Genomic DNA, 14,919 nt, shown 5'->3' with positions numbered 1-14,919 from the left:
AACTGAGATCAGCCTGGAGACAGGTGAGGTGCAGTGGATGAGGCAGGGGGTGGTCATCCAGCCCGGCCCCCGATATACGCTGGCTCAGGATGGCTGTAAACGCAGTCTGGTCATCCACAACCTCACTCTGTCTGACCGGGGAACGTACCGCTGCGAGACGCTGCATGACAGAACACAAGTCAAGGTCAACGTAGAACGTAAGTTGTGTGAGGTGGAATCAATCATTGTCAATTAAATGTCTGAAGGCATGCAACCCAACAAACAACAGCAACACAGCTCAATCCAAATCGAAATGTTTCACTCTCATAAAGTGGAATTAAGTGGGGCCACTTCGCTACTGACATCTCATCTGACACAAGTTCAGTATCTATTGTTGGTGTTTTTCACAGTATGTCATGTGCGAACGATTCAAAGAAGAGCAGGACTGTGAACTGATTTTTGAAACAAAGCCATGCTGTCATACAATGGACCACGGAGCTCCTGTAGGTGTTGCTGTTGTAAAGGGATAAAATGAGCTCAGTCTATATTTGAACCACCTTTGCTCGTCCTTGAAACACAATGTTATTTGACTCTACAATAGTAAAAGGGTTAGCTCTACTTTGAAGCTGCATGAGTATATCTAAAAAAAAAAAAAAACAAAAAAAAAAAAACAGCTACATCCCTCCAAAATATACCAAATCCTGATGCCTTTTCTCTCCTTTATTTATTCCAATCCAGCCCGGAAGATCTCCATCCGTAAAGGCCTAATTGACCAAGAAACCTATGAGCGAGAGACCGCTTCTTTCGAGGTGGAGCTTTCCCACACAGACGTGGAGGGAATTTGGCAGAAGGACGGCATTCGAGTGAAACCAAACAACCAGTGGCGTGTGAGCACCAATGGGCATGTTCACAGCCTCACCTTGTCCAACCTCACCCTGGAGGACACAGGTACCATTGTCTTCTCTGCTGAGGGGGTGCGCACCACTGCCAGGCTCACAATCAAAGGTAAATACCGTCTGTGAAGATCAGCGGATTAGCTGATGCTTATTTAGGTGAAGAATCATGTCCCCATTCTCGACTTTCAGTTGTAAATTGTAAAAAAAGTGAGAGTTACTTCCCTGAACCAACAGAAACACCAGTGTCTATCTTGAGAGCGTTGGCTGATGTCCGCGTGGAGGAGGAATTTCCAGCTACTCTTGAGTGTGAGTTCTCCAGGCAAAATGTTGAAGTCAGGTGGCTCAAGGTAAGAGAATAGAAATGGATGTCATTGAGCTTGTCGATGTTATGGCTTGTGGGAAAAAAAAAATGTTTATGATTTCATGGCAGCAAGTCTTTACCTCTCGTTTCAAATCAGAACGGGAAGGAGCTGAAGCCAGGGAAGAACTACCGGATATACTCCATGGGTCGGAAGCGGTTCTGCCAGATCCTGCAGTGCTCCCGGGCTGATTCTGGGACCTACACGTGTGACACAGGAGACATTAACACTTCCTGTTCACTGGAGGTGTATGGTAACTGAAGAGATATTCCCATCACATCTACATACACATCCATGAACAATAAAAATATGCTTGACTACATTTCAGGATATTTCAAAGCTCATCTAGGTTTTATATTGAATTCACTGCTGTTTAGCTTGTATTATGTCTCCATCTAGTGGTTGTAAGGAGAAACGGCAAACATCAATCTGACATCCTCTCCCTATATCTCCTTACGAACCTCTCAGAACATGAGCTGGAGATAGTGCAGGATCTGGAGGATCTATACATTCAGGAGGACCAGAATGCTGTCTTTATGTGCGAGGTTTCTCTTGAGGATGTGGCCGGAGAGTGGTACAAGGACGGCCAAAAGATCCGGCCCACCAGCACCATCAAGATCCGCACTGAAGGTCAGAAAGGGACACGGGTTAATTATCAATGACACTGTATGACTTTGAGAAGACTGAAAATACCAATACCAGAAAATACCACTAATATTTCTGGATCAGGGCATTTACCATATAGGTGTGTGTGCAATGCAAGGACTGTAACACAACAAACCAGCGGTGATAAACTCTTCTATGTAGAGTGGGTTAGAGAGCAAAGTAACTGTGAAGTGATCAAAAAAGTTGCTGTTAAATTATTATTAAAATGAAGGAGTGTGCCTGGAAGATGTTGAGGAGCAGGATAACTTCAATGTGCCCCCTCCTCAGGGACCAAACACTTCCTGCTAATGTGCAATGTCCAAGCTGAAGATGCTGGAGAAATTCGCTTCGTAGCCAGAGATGTTGAATCAACAGCTGACCTTGAGGTAGAAGGTAAGGGAATCGTTGCATCTAAAACATCTTTGACTTACCGGCATCTTAGAAATGTTTCTCACATTTGAAAAATGCACCTTCACTTCAGAGCTTCCGGTTTCTATCGTTAAACCTCTGCGAGACCGAACAGCCCTGGAGAAACACCGCGTGATCCTCGAGTGCACCGTCTCCTCACCTCGATGCGGCGCCACCTGGTACAAGGGAAGGGAGGAGCTGGTTTCCTCAGACCGAGTGGACATTTCGGTCGACGGGTGTTCTCATAAACTGGTGATCCAGCAGGTCTGCGTGGAGGATGAAGGCACCTACAGCATCGAGGTTGGGGAGCACACATCCAAAGCTAAACTGATGGTGGAAGGTAAGGTGGATGGAATGACTTTTGAGAAATTTGTGCCTTAGAGGAGCCAAAACTAATTTTATTTTTAACCAATCTCACTGCTCCAACATAAAACCTTCCATTTGTGGTTAGGTGTGATTAGCTTTAACAAATGCTATTCCAATGTGTTTGGTGTTCCCTTTGTCCTGGTGCAGCCCAGGCTCTCATGATGGTCAAAGAGCTTGAGGACGTGGAGGTGACGGAGCCTGAGCCAGCAACTTTCCAGTGTGAGGTTTCTGTCGCCATAAGTAAGCCTGCAATTTGGACTTTGAATGGAGAGACCCTTCAACCGGGCCCCTCTGTTCGTCTGGAAAACCACGGGACAGTCTACAAACTCACCCTGAAAAACACAAGCATGGACATGAGCGGAATGGTCAGATTTACCATTGGCAAGGCAAAGAGCAGCGCAATGCTCACTGTTCTGGCAGAGTAGAAGAACAAAAGGGATAAAAGCAGAGATAAAAAGTGACTAAGAAAGAGACAGTACGTGAAGGAACTGAAAGAAAAATTTTATTCTTGATCATTGTCCTATAGAAGTCCTGAAAATCCAGATATATTTGTGGGTATTCAGCAAAGCTGGACTAAAGGGTCTTTATTCAATTTATTCACTTCAATTGTTCCCCCTTTTTTTTTTTTTTTTTTTTTTTTTTTTTTTAAACAGAAGGGATTATATTTATTTATCTAGTTACTTGAACATTCTTGTGCTCCAAATTAAAGTATAAATGCGCATGAATTCTGTCGACAAACATTTATTAAAAAGTTTTGTAATTCCATGGAAAAGCACTGGCACACAAAACTCTTGTCCATACAAATGCATTCTTTTTATCATTATAAACTAAATATCTTGCATTGCTGATCAGATTATAAATAGACATAAATAATTCAAGATGGACCCTGTCGAATTATGTCAATTTCTCACATTCTTCCATTCTCCCACATCTTCATTGCTTCCAATAGAGGATACTATAATGATACAACATATATAAAGATAAAAGTACAACTTTTAAGAAAGAAGTGGTGCTCGTTGAATAAAATCAGCTGAAATGAGAGGAAACTGTGGACTTACATCCTTCAGGAGGCCAAAAACGACTCCGAGCTGTCTGCTCTTTGCTAACGACGCGTCACGGTGTCGATTACTGTTAATATTGATGTGATTACTTCAAGGAAATAAAAAAAAAAAAAGTAGTTAGTAAAAATTATTTTGTTGCTGAGACATAAAAACAGCCTATTGATGATAGGGTTCAAATTAATTAATAAAAAATAATTTATTTAAAAAAAAAAATATACCTTTTTTAACCTAATAGTGTTACATGTTTTTTTACATAATGTTAAATTTTTTCCAAACTATTTATCAGTTACCAAAATATAGTCTAATTATCTTTGTTTCAGTTAATATTTCTCAATTTTTAAATTATTAACAGAAATCCAACTCCCATGTCCAAATATTTGCCAATCTGATCATTTTGTTTTAGAAATGAAACTGTCAACAAAACAGTACATGCACTGTCGTTCATTTAGCATTTATGGGGGGTGGCGGCATTATTACATAGTTCATATATAATTTGGTGTGACAAAACAACAAAAGGTCAAAAATTAGGTTACATCTATTGAATCATGAGTACAGTAACATGAATATTCCATATATTAATGATATTTGTTTGCTTTATTACTGTGCAAAACAAAATATACATATCTACTGAATGTGTAAGAAGTACAGTATCAGCGAAGGGCCCCGTAGTGACACACTACTTGCTTTGTATGTAATCAAATGATTTAATGTCTCTATAAATACTCGTTGCAAATGAATTCCAACAAAAACAACAGTATCAGCATTAAATCTAATTGAAACATTTGACGATAGCTTACATGAAATACACAAACCATCCTGTTATGTGCCTACAACAGTGAGATACTCTTCTTTTTGTAAATTGCTGGTGTGTCTGATACATACCTTATCTATTACTATATGAGGTAACCAAACAGGTCTTGCATTAAAAAACAGCAACAACATCGTTTCCCCTTGGGAAAACAACCGGCATATATTGCATCATAAGACCACTGCTGGGCAAAGAGAGAAAATTTTAAATCATTAATCGTATAGAAAAGAAAAACAGGCTAATTTGATTGACAAGAATTAGTTAAAAATAGAAAAATAAGGTAAGCTCTTAATCTGGTGGACTTAATTAAAGCCATGTCAAAGCATCCTCGCTGCTTTTGAGGCCCAAAGTCAAATCCACCATTTTCATTCAACAGTGTCAACACATGGTATTGTCAACGCATATGAGGCACATAAGAGTCTGAGACTCCTGCTGGAGATCAGGCTGCTTCTTAAAACTGACCAACCATCATCGCCACATGGAGCTTTAAAAAGGAAAAAAAACAAAACAGAAACTAAGAAAGAAAAAGAAGCAGCACAGACTGGATGTATAACTCCACATCTGTTAGAATAGAGATTTTAAAAAGGATGTCGCCACCCTTAAATGACACTACGTCACATCATCTTTTAAATCCATCAACATTACGTCATGGCTGTTCAGAGCACAGAGTGTGACCACCTTATTATTATACGGCGTTGAGGCGTTTTAAGGTGGCTTTTTCCTTTAAACCTGGACTGAATTTAACCGCTTTGTTTGCAAAGTTGTGCCAGATCACCCGGTACAACACCTCACACACTCCACATGGCAGCTCCCACCCCTTTTATGATGAAATCCAGAAACTGTTTACAGCGTATATATGTACCGCTTATCTAAAAAAAAGAAAGATCATCATTTGTACTTTGAAGCTTATCAACCAACTTCTTTTTTTTTTTTTGCATGTCAGCAAAAATCCATTAAAATAATCTGAAAATATTCTGAGAAATTCAAGTTTTGAGTGTGGCTTTAAAACAGGTAACAGGACCAATCGGTGCTTCTGCTCAGCTGCAGCATTAAAGAGAAAAGGTTTTTGAGGTCAATCTCAGTCCTCTCATCTCTGGAATTGACTATTCACGTCATCTTTTTGACACACAGATGTACAGATGTACAATGCTTTTTTTTGGCTGTCAATCAAGCTCCACACCACATTGAGAAATCCACAAACAGCAAGCCTATCAGCCGCTCCTCGTGCGTTGTTGGTTTCATATTAATATTAGTGTCAGGATTTTGGGGGAAAGTAAAATAAATACTGCAAGCACGTTGGTTCAGTATCGAAACATTTAGTTTAGAATGTTTTTCCTATACATCAAAAACATTGTGCTGCTTCCTTCTGCCATTTCCACATTGTTGTTACCTCCATCTATTTTTTTTATCCAAAAAAATACAAAAAAACCCCAAAAAAAACCCCAACATAAATAATGGGTTTAATTTCCAAATTCTGTTCAACCAATGTCAAATATGCAGTGAGACCAATGACTGTAATATAGACTATAATTTAAAGTGCTGTCCAATCATTTTGTTATTCATAGATTTAACAACTGATTATATTTGACTTGTCAATCTCATCTGGGATTTGTTTTTTTGTTGTTTTTTTTTTTTTAAATCACATTCATCCATAACACTGTGACAATTACTCAATAATACCTGATCACATTGTTCTCAACCTTTATAAAAAAAAAAAAAAAAAAACATGCTTTCAACTGCAGACAAATAGTGTGATAATTAACAAGATTAAGGTGTATAAAAAATGTTTCATTGACATCTACAGTACATTTCCACTATCTGATCTTTCACTGACAAGGCGATCAAGTTTATTTACTTGTAAACCTTTCCAAAAAAATTCCTCTCCGCTTGATTCCTGCTTACCAAATCCTGCTTCGGTTTACAGGATCAGACTGCCAAGTCCATGTGCGAAGTCTGTGTACAGTACCCAGTCTGTGGCTGTTGGATTCATGGCTGCAGACTCTTCTCTGTCAAATCCACTGCAAGTTCAGTGACATAGCAGAAAAGTCCTGAAAAATTCATCAATTCTTTCATTCACTCACTCACATGAGCTGGTTCAAGGTGGGAGAAGAGTTGCGGGATCATTTGAGGCGTTTTCTGTTTGACCAGAGGGTGGCAGTGAAGACGTCAGAGTCCAATAAAAACTCCCAAAAACCATCTTGTGTTTGATAAAGGGAAGGTGAAGGTTCTGTCAGCTATGAAGCAGTCTGTGTTCTGTTGGGCAGTGACGGCTGGAGCTGGTGATGGAGCCTGGCTGGTGTGTTTCTTTACGTTTTGCACGCCATTTTGTTTGGTGCTGAGATGAAAAGTGAAAATGCTGTTAGCTTGCGGCCCCTTGCTGCTTGAGGACCGAGTAGACGTTGTCCACGTTGCTCAGCCTTTCGAAGAATGGGATGAGGTCCAGCAACTCGGTGTCAGACATGTCGTCGAACCATGAGGCCACAGGCACCTGGGACGAAAAAAAAAAAACCAAAACAGAAATCATGACACTCCATCTGTCTTTTACTGAGCTCATTCCACAGGACTTTTTTCACTCATGCGATCATGAGTTTTCCTTGTTGCAACCGAGTCATATTTCGGCAATTACGTACAATTCACCCTCAGGAGATATTATTGTGACACTCACTGCATTGTCAGGGTGGAAGATGTAGGAGGCTGGGGAGTTGTCCAAGATGATGACCTTGTTGAGGTCACGACCCAGGCGACTCAGGTCTTTGACATAATTTCCTCGGTGGAAGACGCAGGACTCCCGGAATAGGCGACAGCGGAAAGCTCCCCACTTGTCCAGGAGGTCAGAGACTGGGTCTGCATACTGAAGAAAAAATAAACAGACAAAAAAGAATTGTACCTGATGCACCTCAAAGTTAATGGAGAAACCATAACAATTATGCTTACTGCCACATCCAACATCTTCAGTGGAGCGGTATATTTGGGCCACCATTGTCATAAACTGTAAATAATTCTTACCTTGGCTAAACTGGCAGTGAATAGGATGCACTCAAACAGTTCTCCCATCCTCTTCAGGAACTCATCAACATGGGGCCGCTTCAGGACATACACCTGGAACATGCAGCAACCTTAAGAAAAACCAGGTTTCTCCGCTGCCTACGCTACAAAATACAAGTTTCTACACATCTTTCCTGCCTGAGGAAATATGACATTTTCTTTGAGTATTCAATGTAACATATGTTTTTCTGTGCCATATGGATCTAGTTGACAGTCTTTAAATATGGGTCAAAACACACTTAGTAAACTTCCATACAATACAAAAATCAGGCAATCTCTGGCAACTGAGAGATACACAAACAAACGTAGGGCTTCAAAAGCAAAATACGGGTTTTAAAGTTCTGTGGCGTCGGTGGCTGAGGGCAGTGTTCCTGAACCAAGTCATCCGGAATAGGCTGTGCTTGTCTGAACAAACCTATCCTGGATTACTTGAATCAGGCCCAGACCATTTGTATGTCATCCATCTCCAAACAGCCTTATCTTCAAATCCTTTTAACCCCGACGGCACCTTCTACACTCAGCAGTTTGAACCGGCGTGCACAGCCATCACACAGCCAAGCGCGCAGTGAGATGTTACCATGTCAGGGGTGGCAGAACACAACATGTTGACGTTACCTGGTGAACTGTTCCGTCTATTTCCACAGGAATGATGAAATCTGCATTGTTCACAGGCTGTCGGAAGCGCACAGAAAAGATTATTTTAACAAGAAGAAACACATGCCATACACAAAACACTGCAGGGTTATTAGAGACATTGTGTAAAGTGTGTGTGTTTACACATGGAGGAGCAACTAGCCTGAATTAAGAACCGGCTGTTTTAGATTTAATGGAGATGTCACTGTCAAATCCGATAAAGTCCAGCTTACAGCGCGTCTTACTGTTACACGTAACTATTTCATGATGCAATGTGATCACAGAGGACTAACCCATTCTTTAAAAAAAAAGTGGAGTTGTACACAGTTGCTTGTATTTAATGTAGCAACATTGTTTTGTAACCCATCTTACCTTAAATGAGCTGTGAACTAACGTCTCATCCAGATCTATAACCACACAAATCTTTCCAGAGTCTTTTGACTTCGCTGGAGGAAGCAGGGGCTTCACTTGGATCTAAAAAGACCGCAAAGTGAAATTCACCTCAACATTCATGCAGAAAAGAAAGCTTTGAGCACGATCAAAAATAAATGAATTAGCTTGAATGTCAGTTGAAAAGTTTTTTTTTTTCCCCTCTGTCAAAGCAAAGAGAATGAAATGCCGAAATGAGCGAGGCGAAGGCAAACGCACCTTGGAGACGGTTCCGTTCTCCTCGACAAGCAGAGGGGCGTTGTTGTTGACCGGTGGGGGTTCAGGCTGGTCCCGACACAGGCAGCAGAAGAGGCTGGAGAAGAGGCCTCCGCTCCTGGGCTTCTTGGAGGATAGAGAGGGAGAAGAGCCTGCAGGGGAAGAATAGAAAGGTCAGCAAGCAGTTGGACGCAGGAGCAAAGCTTTTCAAATCACAACAGAAAATTGAGGCTGGAATACGATAGTTAAGGCACAGTGCCATCTAACAGATAACTCCATGTTTTCAATGATTGTCTAAAGCTAGTAAAAAAAAAAAATAGTAGATCCAGCAGTTTTCCTCATACTTTCTGCATGTGCACAAACCAGCCTGCAGACACATGTGCCTGCCAGGAGCTCTTGCACAATCGCCTCTCTCCCTCCGATGTCAGCACCAAACCGCCACCAATGAATAATCAGCTCTTTAACACGACGATTAAGCAACAGTGCAGGCAGAACAGGAGTAATAAACTCAACCCCTTAAGTTTATTATGCAGCGTAGATGGGGAGATATCGCAGGGCCAGTCTTGTACTCTAAGCTTTCTGATGCGATCACACAGGAGGAATGCAGGCATCCTATATATATTTTGACTGTTGAAGTTTTAAATCTGTCAAAGTCTGATAATAACAAGCAATCAAAATTCAAATAGTTGAATTTTTTTTTTTTTTATAGTGTAATAAATTTATTCAGATTTAATTCTGAATGAACTGCGATTACTTGATCTTGGCTTTTCCTTCAGCTTCATCAAGCCTCGATGTCACATTTAAAAGCAGCTGCATTAAAAACATAATGAATTCAAAGCAGCATACCTCAGCTTTTTTTTTTTTTTTTTTTTTTTTTACCTTGGGGCTCTGTTCACTTTTACAACAAAAATGAAGCTCCAGCTGCTAAACCCATGATTAACCAGGCAAACTTGGCAAACGGTGAATGAAGGCTTCATCTCCATGTGATGGAAGAGGAAGTGAGCACCTGTACAGCTCAGCCAGGTAACCTCATTCTTTAGTGCCGGTCAGAAGAAAAACCAGTCAACACTATTGATATGAAACTACAATGATGAGTCGATCACCAAAAAACTGATGTCAACTATTTAAATGTTTGCTTTGAACCATTTTAGGAAAAAACTAACAAAAAAAATAATAATAATAATATATGCACATTTCAATTAAATTCACTAAAGTTAGGAAAAAAGTAAAGGACAAAAACAGAAGTTTTGGTTTCTCTCATATTAAATATGCAGTTATCCACTCATGATGTCATCGTAAAGGGCAGCAGGGTGAAGGGCTGACCTCAGAGCTTCTGAGTGGGCAGGACCTCTTCATAACTTTCAGCCAAAGTTTTATCTCGGTCACCGATTATTTCTGCTCTCTCAAATATTTTTCTGGTTAAATCAACCTATCAGCTCCTGTACACGTCCCACACATCTCTGTTCTGTCACTCATTGTGCTTTTCGTTTAGGTCTCTTTATCCACCATACTCCCTCCCTCTCTGTCTGTCCAGACGTGACCGTTTTACCAACACACAAACTTCTGTTGTCCATCTCTCACGCCTCTTTCATTCCCTCTCTGCCATTCCCTCCTACTCCGTTTGTGGATTCAAACCCCGTCTGACCCTCTGTTGGCCTCTTGCACGCTCAGGCCAAAACAGGAAGAGGAAACAGACGGGTATCACTGGAGGAAGCTGCTTGCCATCATGCTGTTGTGTAGGTGGAGTAAACTTTTGATAGTATTATGTGGCAACTTCTTTAAACTGAGGTGAATTCATGTCAAATCAGGTGCTGGCCTTTTTTGGCCACTTTAAATAGACTTTTAATGTACCAATATGTGAATAATTTCAAATCTTAAATAATCCATTGTTGTGACAGACAGCATATGCTAAAACAAAAAGTAACATAAATAAAACCCAAATAAAGAGCATTTTAGCAGGTTTCCTATGATACCCTATTTCATTCATAATGTCTTTTACTCGTTCACTTTCATAAGTCCTTATAATTCCCTTGTGTCCTTAATTGCTCCCTCTGTGTCTATTTGTGTAAATATTTGTGCCTTTAATCACACGCCTTTCACCAAAACAAAGTGTGGAGTGGGTGCTGCTTTGGACATAAAAAGGGGCATTATGAGGACAACAAGGAGGGAACATACTGCAGGCATTCAGCTAATAGAACAACTAACCAGCTGAATGTCTCCACAAAAGTGTTCTGAGACAGGAGGACTGTTTTGATTTTAAAAAGCTCATGTTGCATTCACCCCCCCAAACATCAAGTCGGTACTTTCCTCATATACCAAATACGAAGAAAGTACGTAGGCAAAAAATGTTCAGACTATTGTGTCATTTTTCCTGAAATAGGTGTCTGATGCAGATGACAGACGGACTGAGGAGTCCCACAGAAAAATCAGACTTCCAAAGTTTACTCATTTGAGGAGTGATTATGTCTGCAGGGTTTATTGTTTGCTCTATAATTTTAATTTGATTGACAAATCAATTGAACAAGAGCTTTTCATTTGAGAGACTGGGATGAAGATTTAAAATGGGAAAATTAGGCATTTCTTGAGCTAATAGCAAATTTTTTGCCTTAAATCATCCCTGAACATGAGGTGAGGACATACTGGTGCTGTGCTTCAGCTCGACTAGCCCAACATTTACCACTAACAAGTGGCAATCATGACATCTCACTGATTAAACTGAAAATATGTCAAACTACAAATCACAGAAGATTAATTTTAGCTGCAAATAGACCAAGATCTGTTCCCTAAACATCACCTGTCAATTCCACACATTCCTTCCCTTAACATGTTATCTCCTGTCCTGTGACTTGACCCTAAAATGAATAATTCAGACTGTGTTTTATCATATCAGTGACTTTATCAGCTTGCAATCAATTTTACAGCCTGACAGTGTCGAAGGCTTCCTGTAATCTGTGTTTTCCACTCCTTTCCTCGATAATTTACAGTTCTCTCACTGCAGAACTGTTGTCTGCCTCCTGCTAGGGCTGATTTCAGCAGCTGCTACTACTTCAAGCATAAAGCAACCAACCCACAACAAAAATAAGGCTTCCCTGCTGCAAATGTTGAAAATCCCTGTTTTATTGAGACAAACGCTTTCACCCCACCATCTTTGATGCTGGGTTTCATTAGGCCGCCAACATATTTTTCTTATTTGTCTTGATCAGGAACAAGGATTGAAGTATTTAAATAGTTAAAGAAAGTTTTAATTAACTGTCTCAAAAACAGCTCTCAGACTCTCATGGGTCAAAATAAAAGTCTCCAGTAAACATTCAATTTTCAAGCCTTCACAGAGGGATGCTCCCAGCACAGCAACAAAACGAAACTGAAATAAAAAGCTTTGGCTTCAATTCAGTTTAGGATATTAATGCCAGACTTTCTTTAACAGAGCACACAGGCTGTTTGAGACTCACACTTTCGAGTGTACGTTGCAGTGCATAAAGATTTTCAAAGTGTGGGGAAAAAGTTATGTAATAGATCACATTTACACGAAGGCTACAGTGTCACATTTCAGCTACTGGTCACCTGCTCGTGTCGAATCAACTACCACATCTGTTTGCCCCAACAAAGGCTTCAACTGCAGCCTCCTCCTGAATATCAGCGTTGTTTGTGCTCAACGTGCCAGTGACACTGGACCTCAATGATGTTTGGGCTGCGGCCTTCAAATGGACGTCTGGCAGTGTTTTCTCGGGGATGATGACTGACGGGGGCTCCTGATTACTCAGTAACCTGCGTTTACACTCCGAGGTTTGTGCCAGGACTGATTAAGTTAGTGCTACATCAGAAGTTCACAGGCTGCTTGTTTGGTTCACAGGGAGCCATTTTAATAAGTGAAAATTAAAGATAGAAGAGATATAATGAGATTAAACAAGTTGTTTTTTTTTTTTTTAACATTCTCAGTAGAAAAATGCTATTGCAACTATCCGTAACAAACAAAAATAATCATACAGTTGTAAACAGAGATAAACACCAGATTTCAAAAGGAAACATGAAATTTGAAAAACAAGCATCTTGTTTTGATTCAGAAATCCGAAAAGGAGTTGGAAGAAGTTTAGATATAATTTCAATATATGTTGAAGGAAAATGAATAATACTTTAAACCGAATTATATTATGTTGTTTTTCTTAAAATATCCCAGCTGTTTTGAAGCGTCGTTACGTCACTTCCTGCCCGCTCATCACAGGCCGCGGTCACACATTGCTCAGATCACACAAAGTGACAGTTTTGGTGCTCAGACCTGTTTTTTTACGGGTGTCTGTGCCTCGTTTGTGTGTTGTTGTTGTTGTTGTTGTTGTTGCTGCTGCTGCTGCTGCTGCAGGGCAGACAAATGTGCGGTTCGTGAGCTTTGGCGCCGTAATGCCCGCGCAGCTGCAAACTTTTTGTGTTGTTGTTGTTGTTGTTGTTGTTGTTGTCGTGCGGAATAAAAGACACTCACCCCGCTCTCCTGCGGCTCTGCTGCCCTCCTCATCCCGGCTGACTTGGGTGATCACTGAGGACGGATTGTCCATCACATCCAGGTCTGGTCCGCCGTGCTGACCTCACTCTTTAAAGTTGGGGACTGCCGGCCGACTCGGTGCTGCATTAAAACTTCTTCACACACACGGAAACGTGAAGTGAAGCGCTCCGAGTGAGAAGAAGAAGAAGAAGAAAACAAAAAGCAAAACAAAACGATCCAAACAAAAAAAAAAAAAAAAAAAAACAACTGTCGCAACAATCGTCCTACAGCTCCTCCATTACACACACACACACGTTTCTCCAACTCGAGCTCGACGTCCTTAACTTTTCTTTTCTCTTTCTTTTAAAACGTTTGACAAGGAGTTGGCAACTTTGATTCAATATGGTGCTCAACTCCGCTCCCAAATTCAAGATACAAACACGGAGGTTTCAAGGCTTCCCATTTCACTTAAAGCGGCGCGGCGCCGGACGACCGCTCCGCTCGCGACTGCCACTTTAACGACGGTCCCTGAACGGAGCCTCAAATAAAAGTTCCTCCGAACTTAGCCGAGCTGAGCTAAGCTAAGCTAAGCTAAGCTAAGCTAAGTGACGCTAGCGCGCTCACCACGGCAGCTGATATTTCGTGGAGTTCACCTGAACACGCGCATTCCGCAACAATCGGCGCGATGAGCGTGCAGATTTACCAGCTAACACCATGCAAACAGTGTTTTGCGAAGAAACGACACAGTTTTGCTTTGTTTTTTTGTTTTTTGATTTTTTTTTCCAGGTCCGACAGTGAAAGTTAGTCCGTAGCTGCTCTGAAAGTTTAAAAAAGGACTTCTCTCTGGTTTTTGGAGCTGAGAAGCGACGTTCGACTCGGATCTTTCTCCGAAATGTTGGCGAAAGAGTCGCTCCGAAGTTAAAACCTTTCGGAGCAGTCGCTGCAAAGAAACGCCCAGTTTGGGTCCCTTGAAACTGCCTGCAAGCCAGAGACCGTCGCACAAGTGCTGTCTTTCTCTTCCTCTTTCCCTTTTTCTCCCGAAGTTGGTTTGAATTTTGGTTTTGTTTTTGTTTTTGTTTTTTTTTGCAGGTTAACCAGCTGCACAGTTTGGTGCATTTAAAAAAAATATATTTCAGATTAAAATATCCACATCATGATGAAATGTAACTTCTCACCATGACGATGTCTCAAATTAAGAGTCACATTTGAATTTGTATTACTCTGATGACCAGAAGCTTTGAGTGATGTAATTCAATCAGATAGATTGATTGCTCAATTGTAGAGCAGTTAATAAACAAAGGAAGCCTACAATATAACTTTATTATTAGTACTACTGATGTCCAACACAACACAGGACCAAAAACAGTGTCCCACTCAGAAGAAGAAACAACTTTATTTCCCCAGTTGTATCAATAGTTTATTACATACTATCTCATAAAAACATTTTCATTTTTTTCCACATATAAACACCGCAAATTGGTACATTTACAAACCTTCAACCGTCCAAATTCATACAAAAAGAACACTGCGATGGAGCAATTCACAAGACGCTCTATCATTACAAGGACTGCATGTATTGTATGTATACATGTAGAAATGTGTG

General features: G+C 40.7%; 3 protein-coding genes across 4 annotated transcripts in view; 1 reads left to right on the top strand and 2 right to left on the bottom strand.

Moving 5' to 3' along the window:
• LOC115054656 (sodium/potassium-transporting ATPase subunit alpha-1-like) overlaps positions 1-949 on the bottom strand; it is a 43,529-nt gene extending 42,580 nt beyond the window's left edge. Inside the window, 1 exon segment of the mRNA XM_029519963.1 lies at positions 899-949. Coding sequence (XP_029375823.1) covers positions 899-934 — 36 coding nt within the window. The 5' untranslated portion in view covers positions 935-949.
• A 49-nt stretch (positions 950-998) lies between these two features.
• obsl1a (obscurin like cytoskeletal adaptor 1a) lies at positions 999-3,263 on the top strand. The gene is made up of 6 exons (XM_029519997.1): positions 999-1,222; positions 1,334-1,487; positions 1,703-1,864; positions 2,168-2,272; positions 2,361-2,627; positions 2,801-3,263. The coding sequence occupies exons 2-6, from the start codon at positions 1,379-1,381 to the stop codon at positions 3,076-3,078; spliced, it is 921 nt and encodes a 306-aa protein (XP_029375857.1). The 5' UTR covers positions 999-1,222; positions 1,334-1,378; the 3' UTR covers positions 3,079-3,263.
• Positions 3,264-3,269: 6 nt separating this feature from the next.
• LOC115054683 (carboxy-terminal domain RNA polymerase II polypeptide A small phosphatase 1) lies at positions 3,270-14,274 on the bottom strand. 2 transcript variants are annotated; one of them, XM_029520013.1, is made up of 7 exons: positions 13,311-14,274; positions 8,849-8,997; positions 8,573-8,674; positions 8,183-8,239; positions 7,529-7,621; positions 7,188-7,373; positions 3,270-7,010 (listed from the first exon to the last, which is right to left on the bottom strand). In XM_029520013.1, the coding sequence occupies exons 1-7, from the start codon at positions 13,387-13,389 to the stop codon at positions 6,882-6,884; spliced, it is 795 nt and encodes a 264-aa protein (XP_029375873.1). In that variant the 5' UTR covers positions 13,390-14,274; the 3' UTR covers positions 3,270-6,881. The 2 variants fall into 2 exon arrangements, with proteins under 2 accessions (XP_029375873.1, XP_029375865.1); XM_029520005.1 differs by having other exon boundaries at positions 13,317-14,274.
• Between the last annotated feature and the right edge of the window lie 645 nt (positions 14,275-14,919).

The sequence above is a fragment of the Echeneis naucrates genome, chromosome 2 (genome assembly GCF_900963305.1).
Source record: "Echeneis naucrates chromosome 2, fEcheNa1.1, whole genome shotgun sequence".
Taxonomy (NCBI): domain Eukaryota; kingdom Metazoa; phylum Chordata; class Actinopteri; order Carangiformes; family Echeneidae; genus Echeneis; species Echeneis naucrates.
This window is presented reverse-complemented; position numbering and strand designations above follow the sequence as displayed.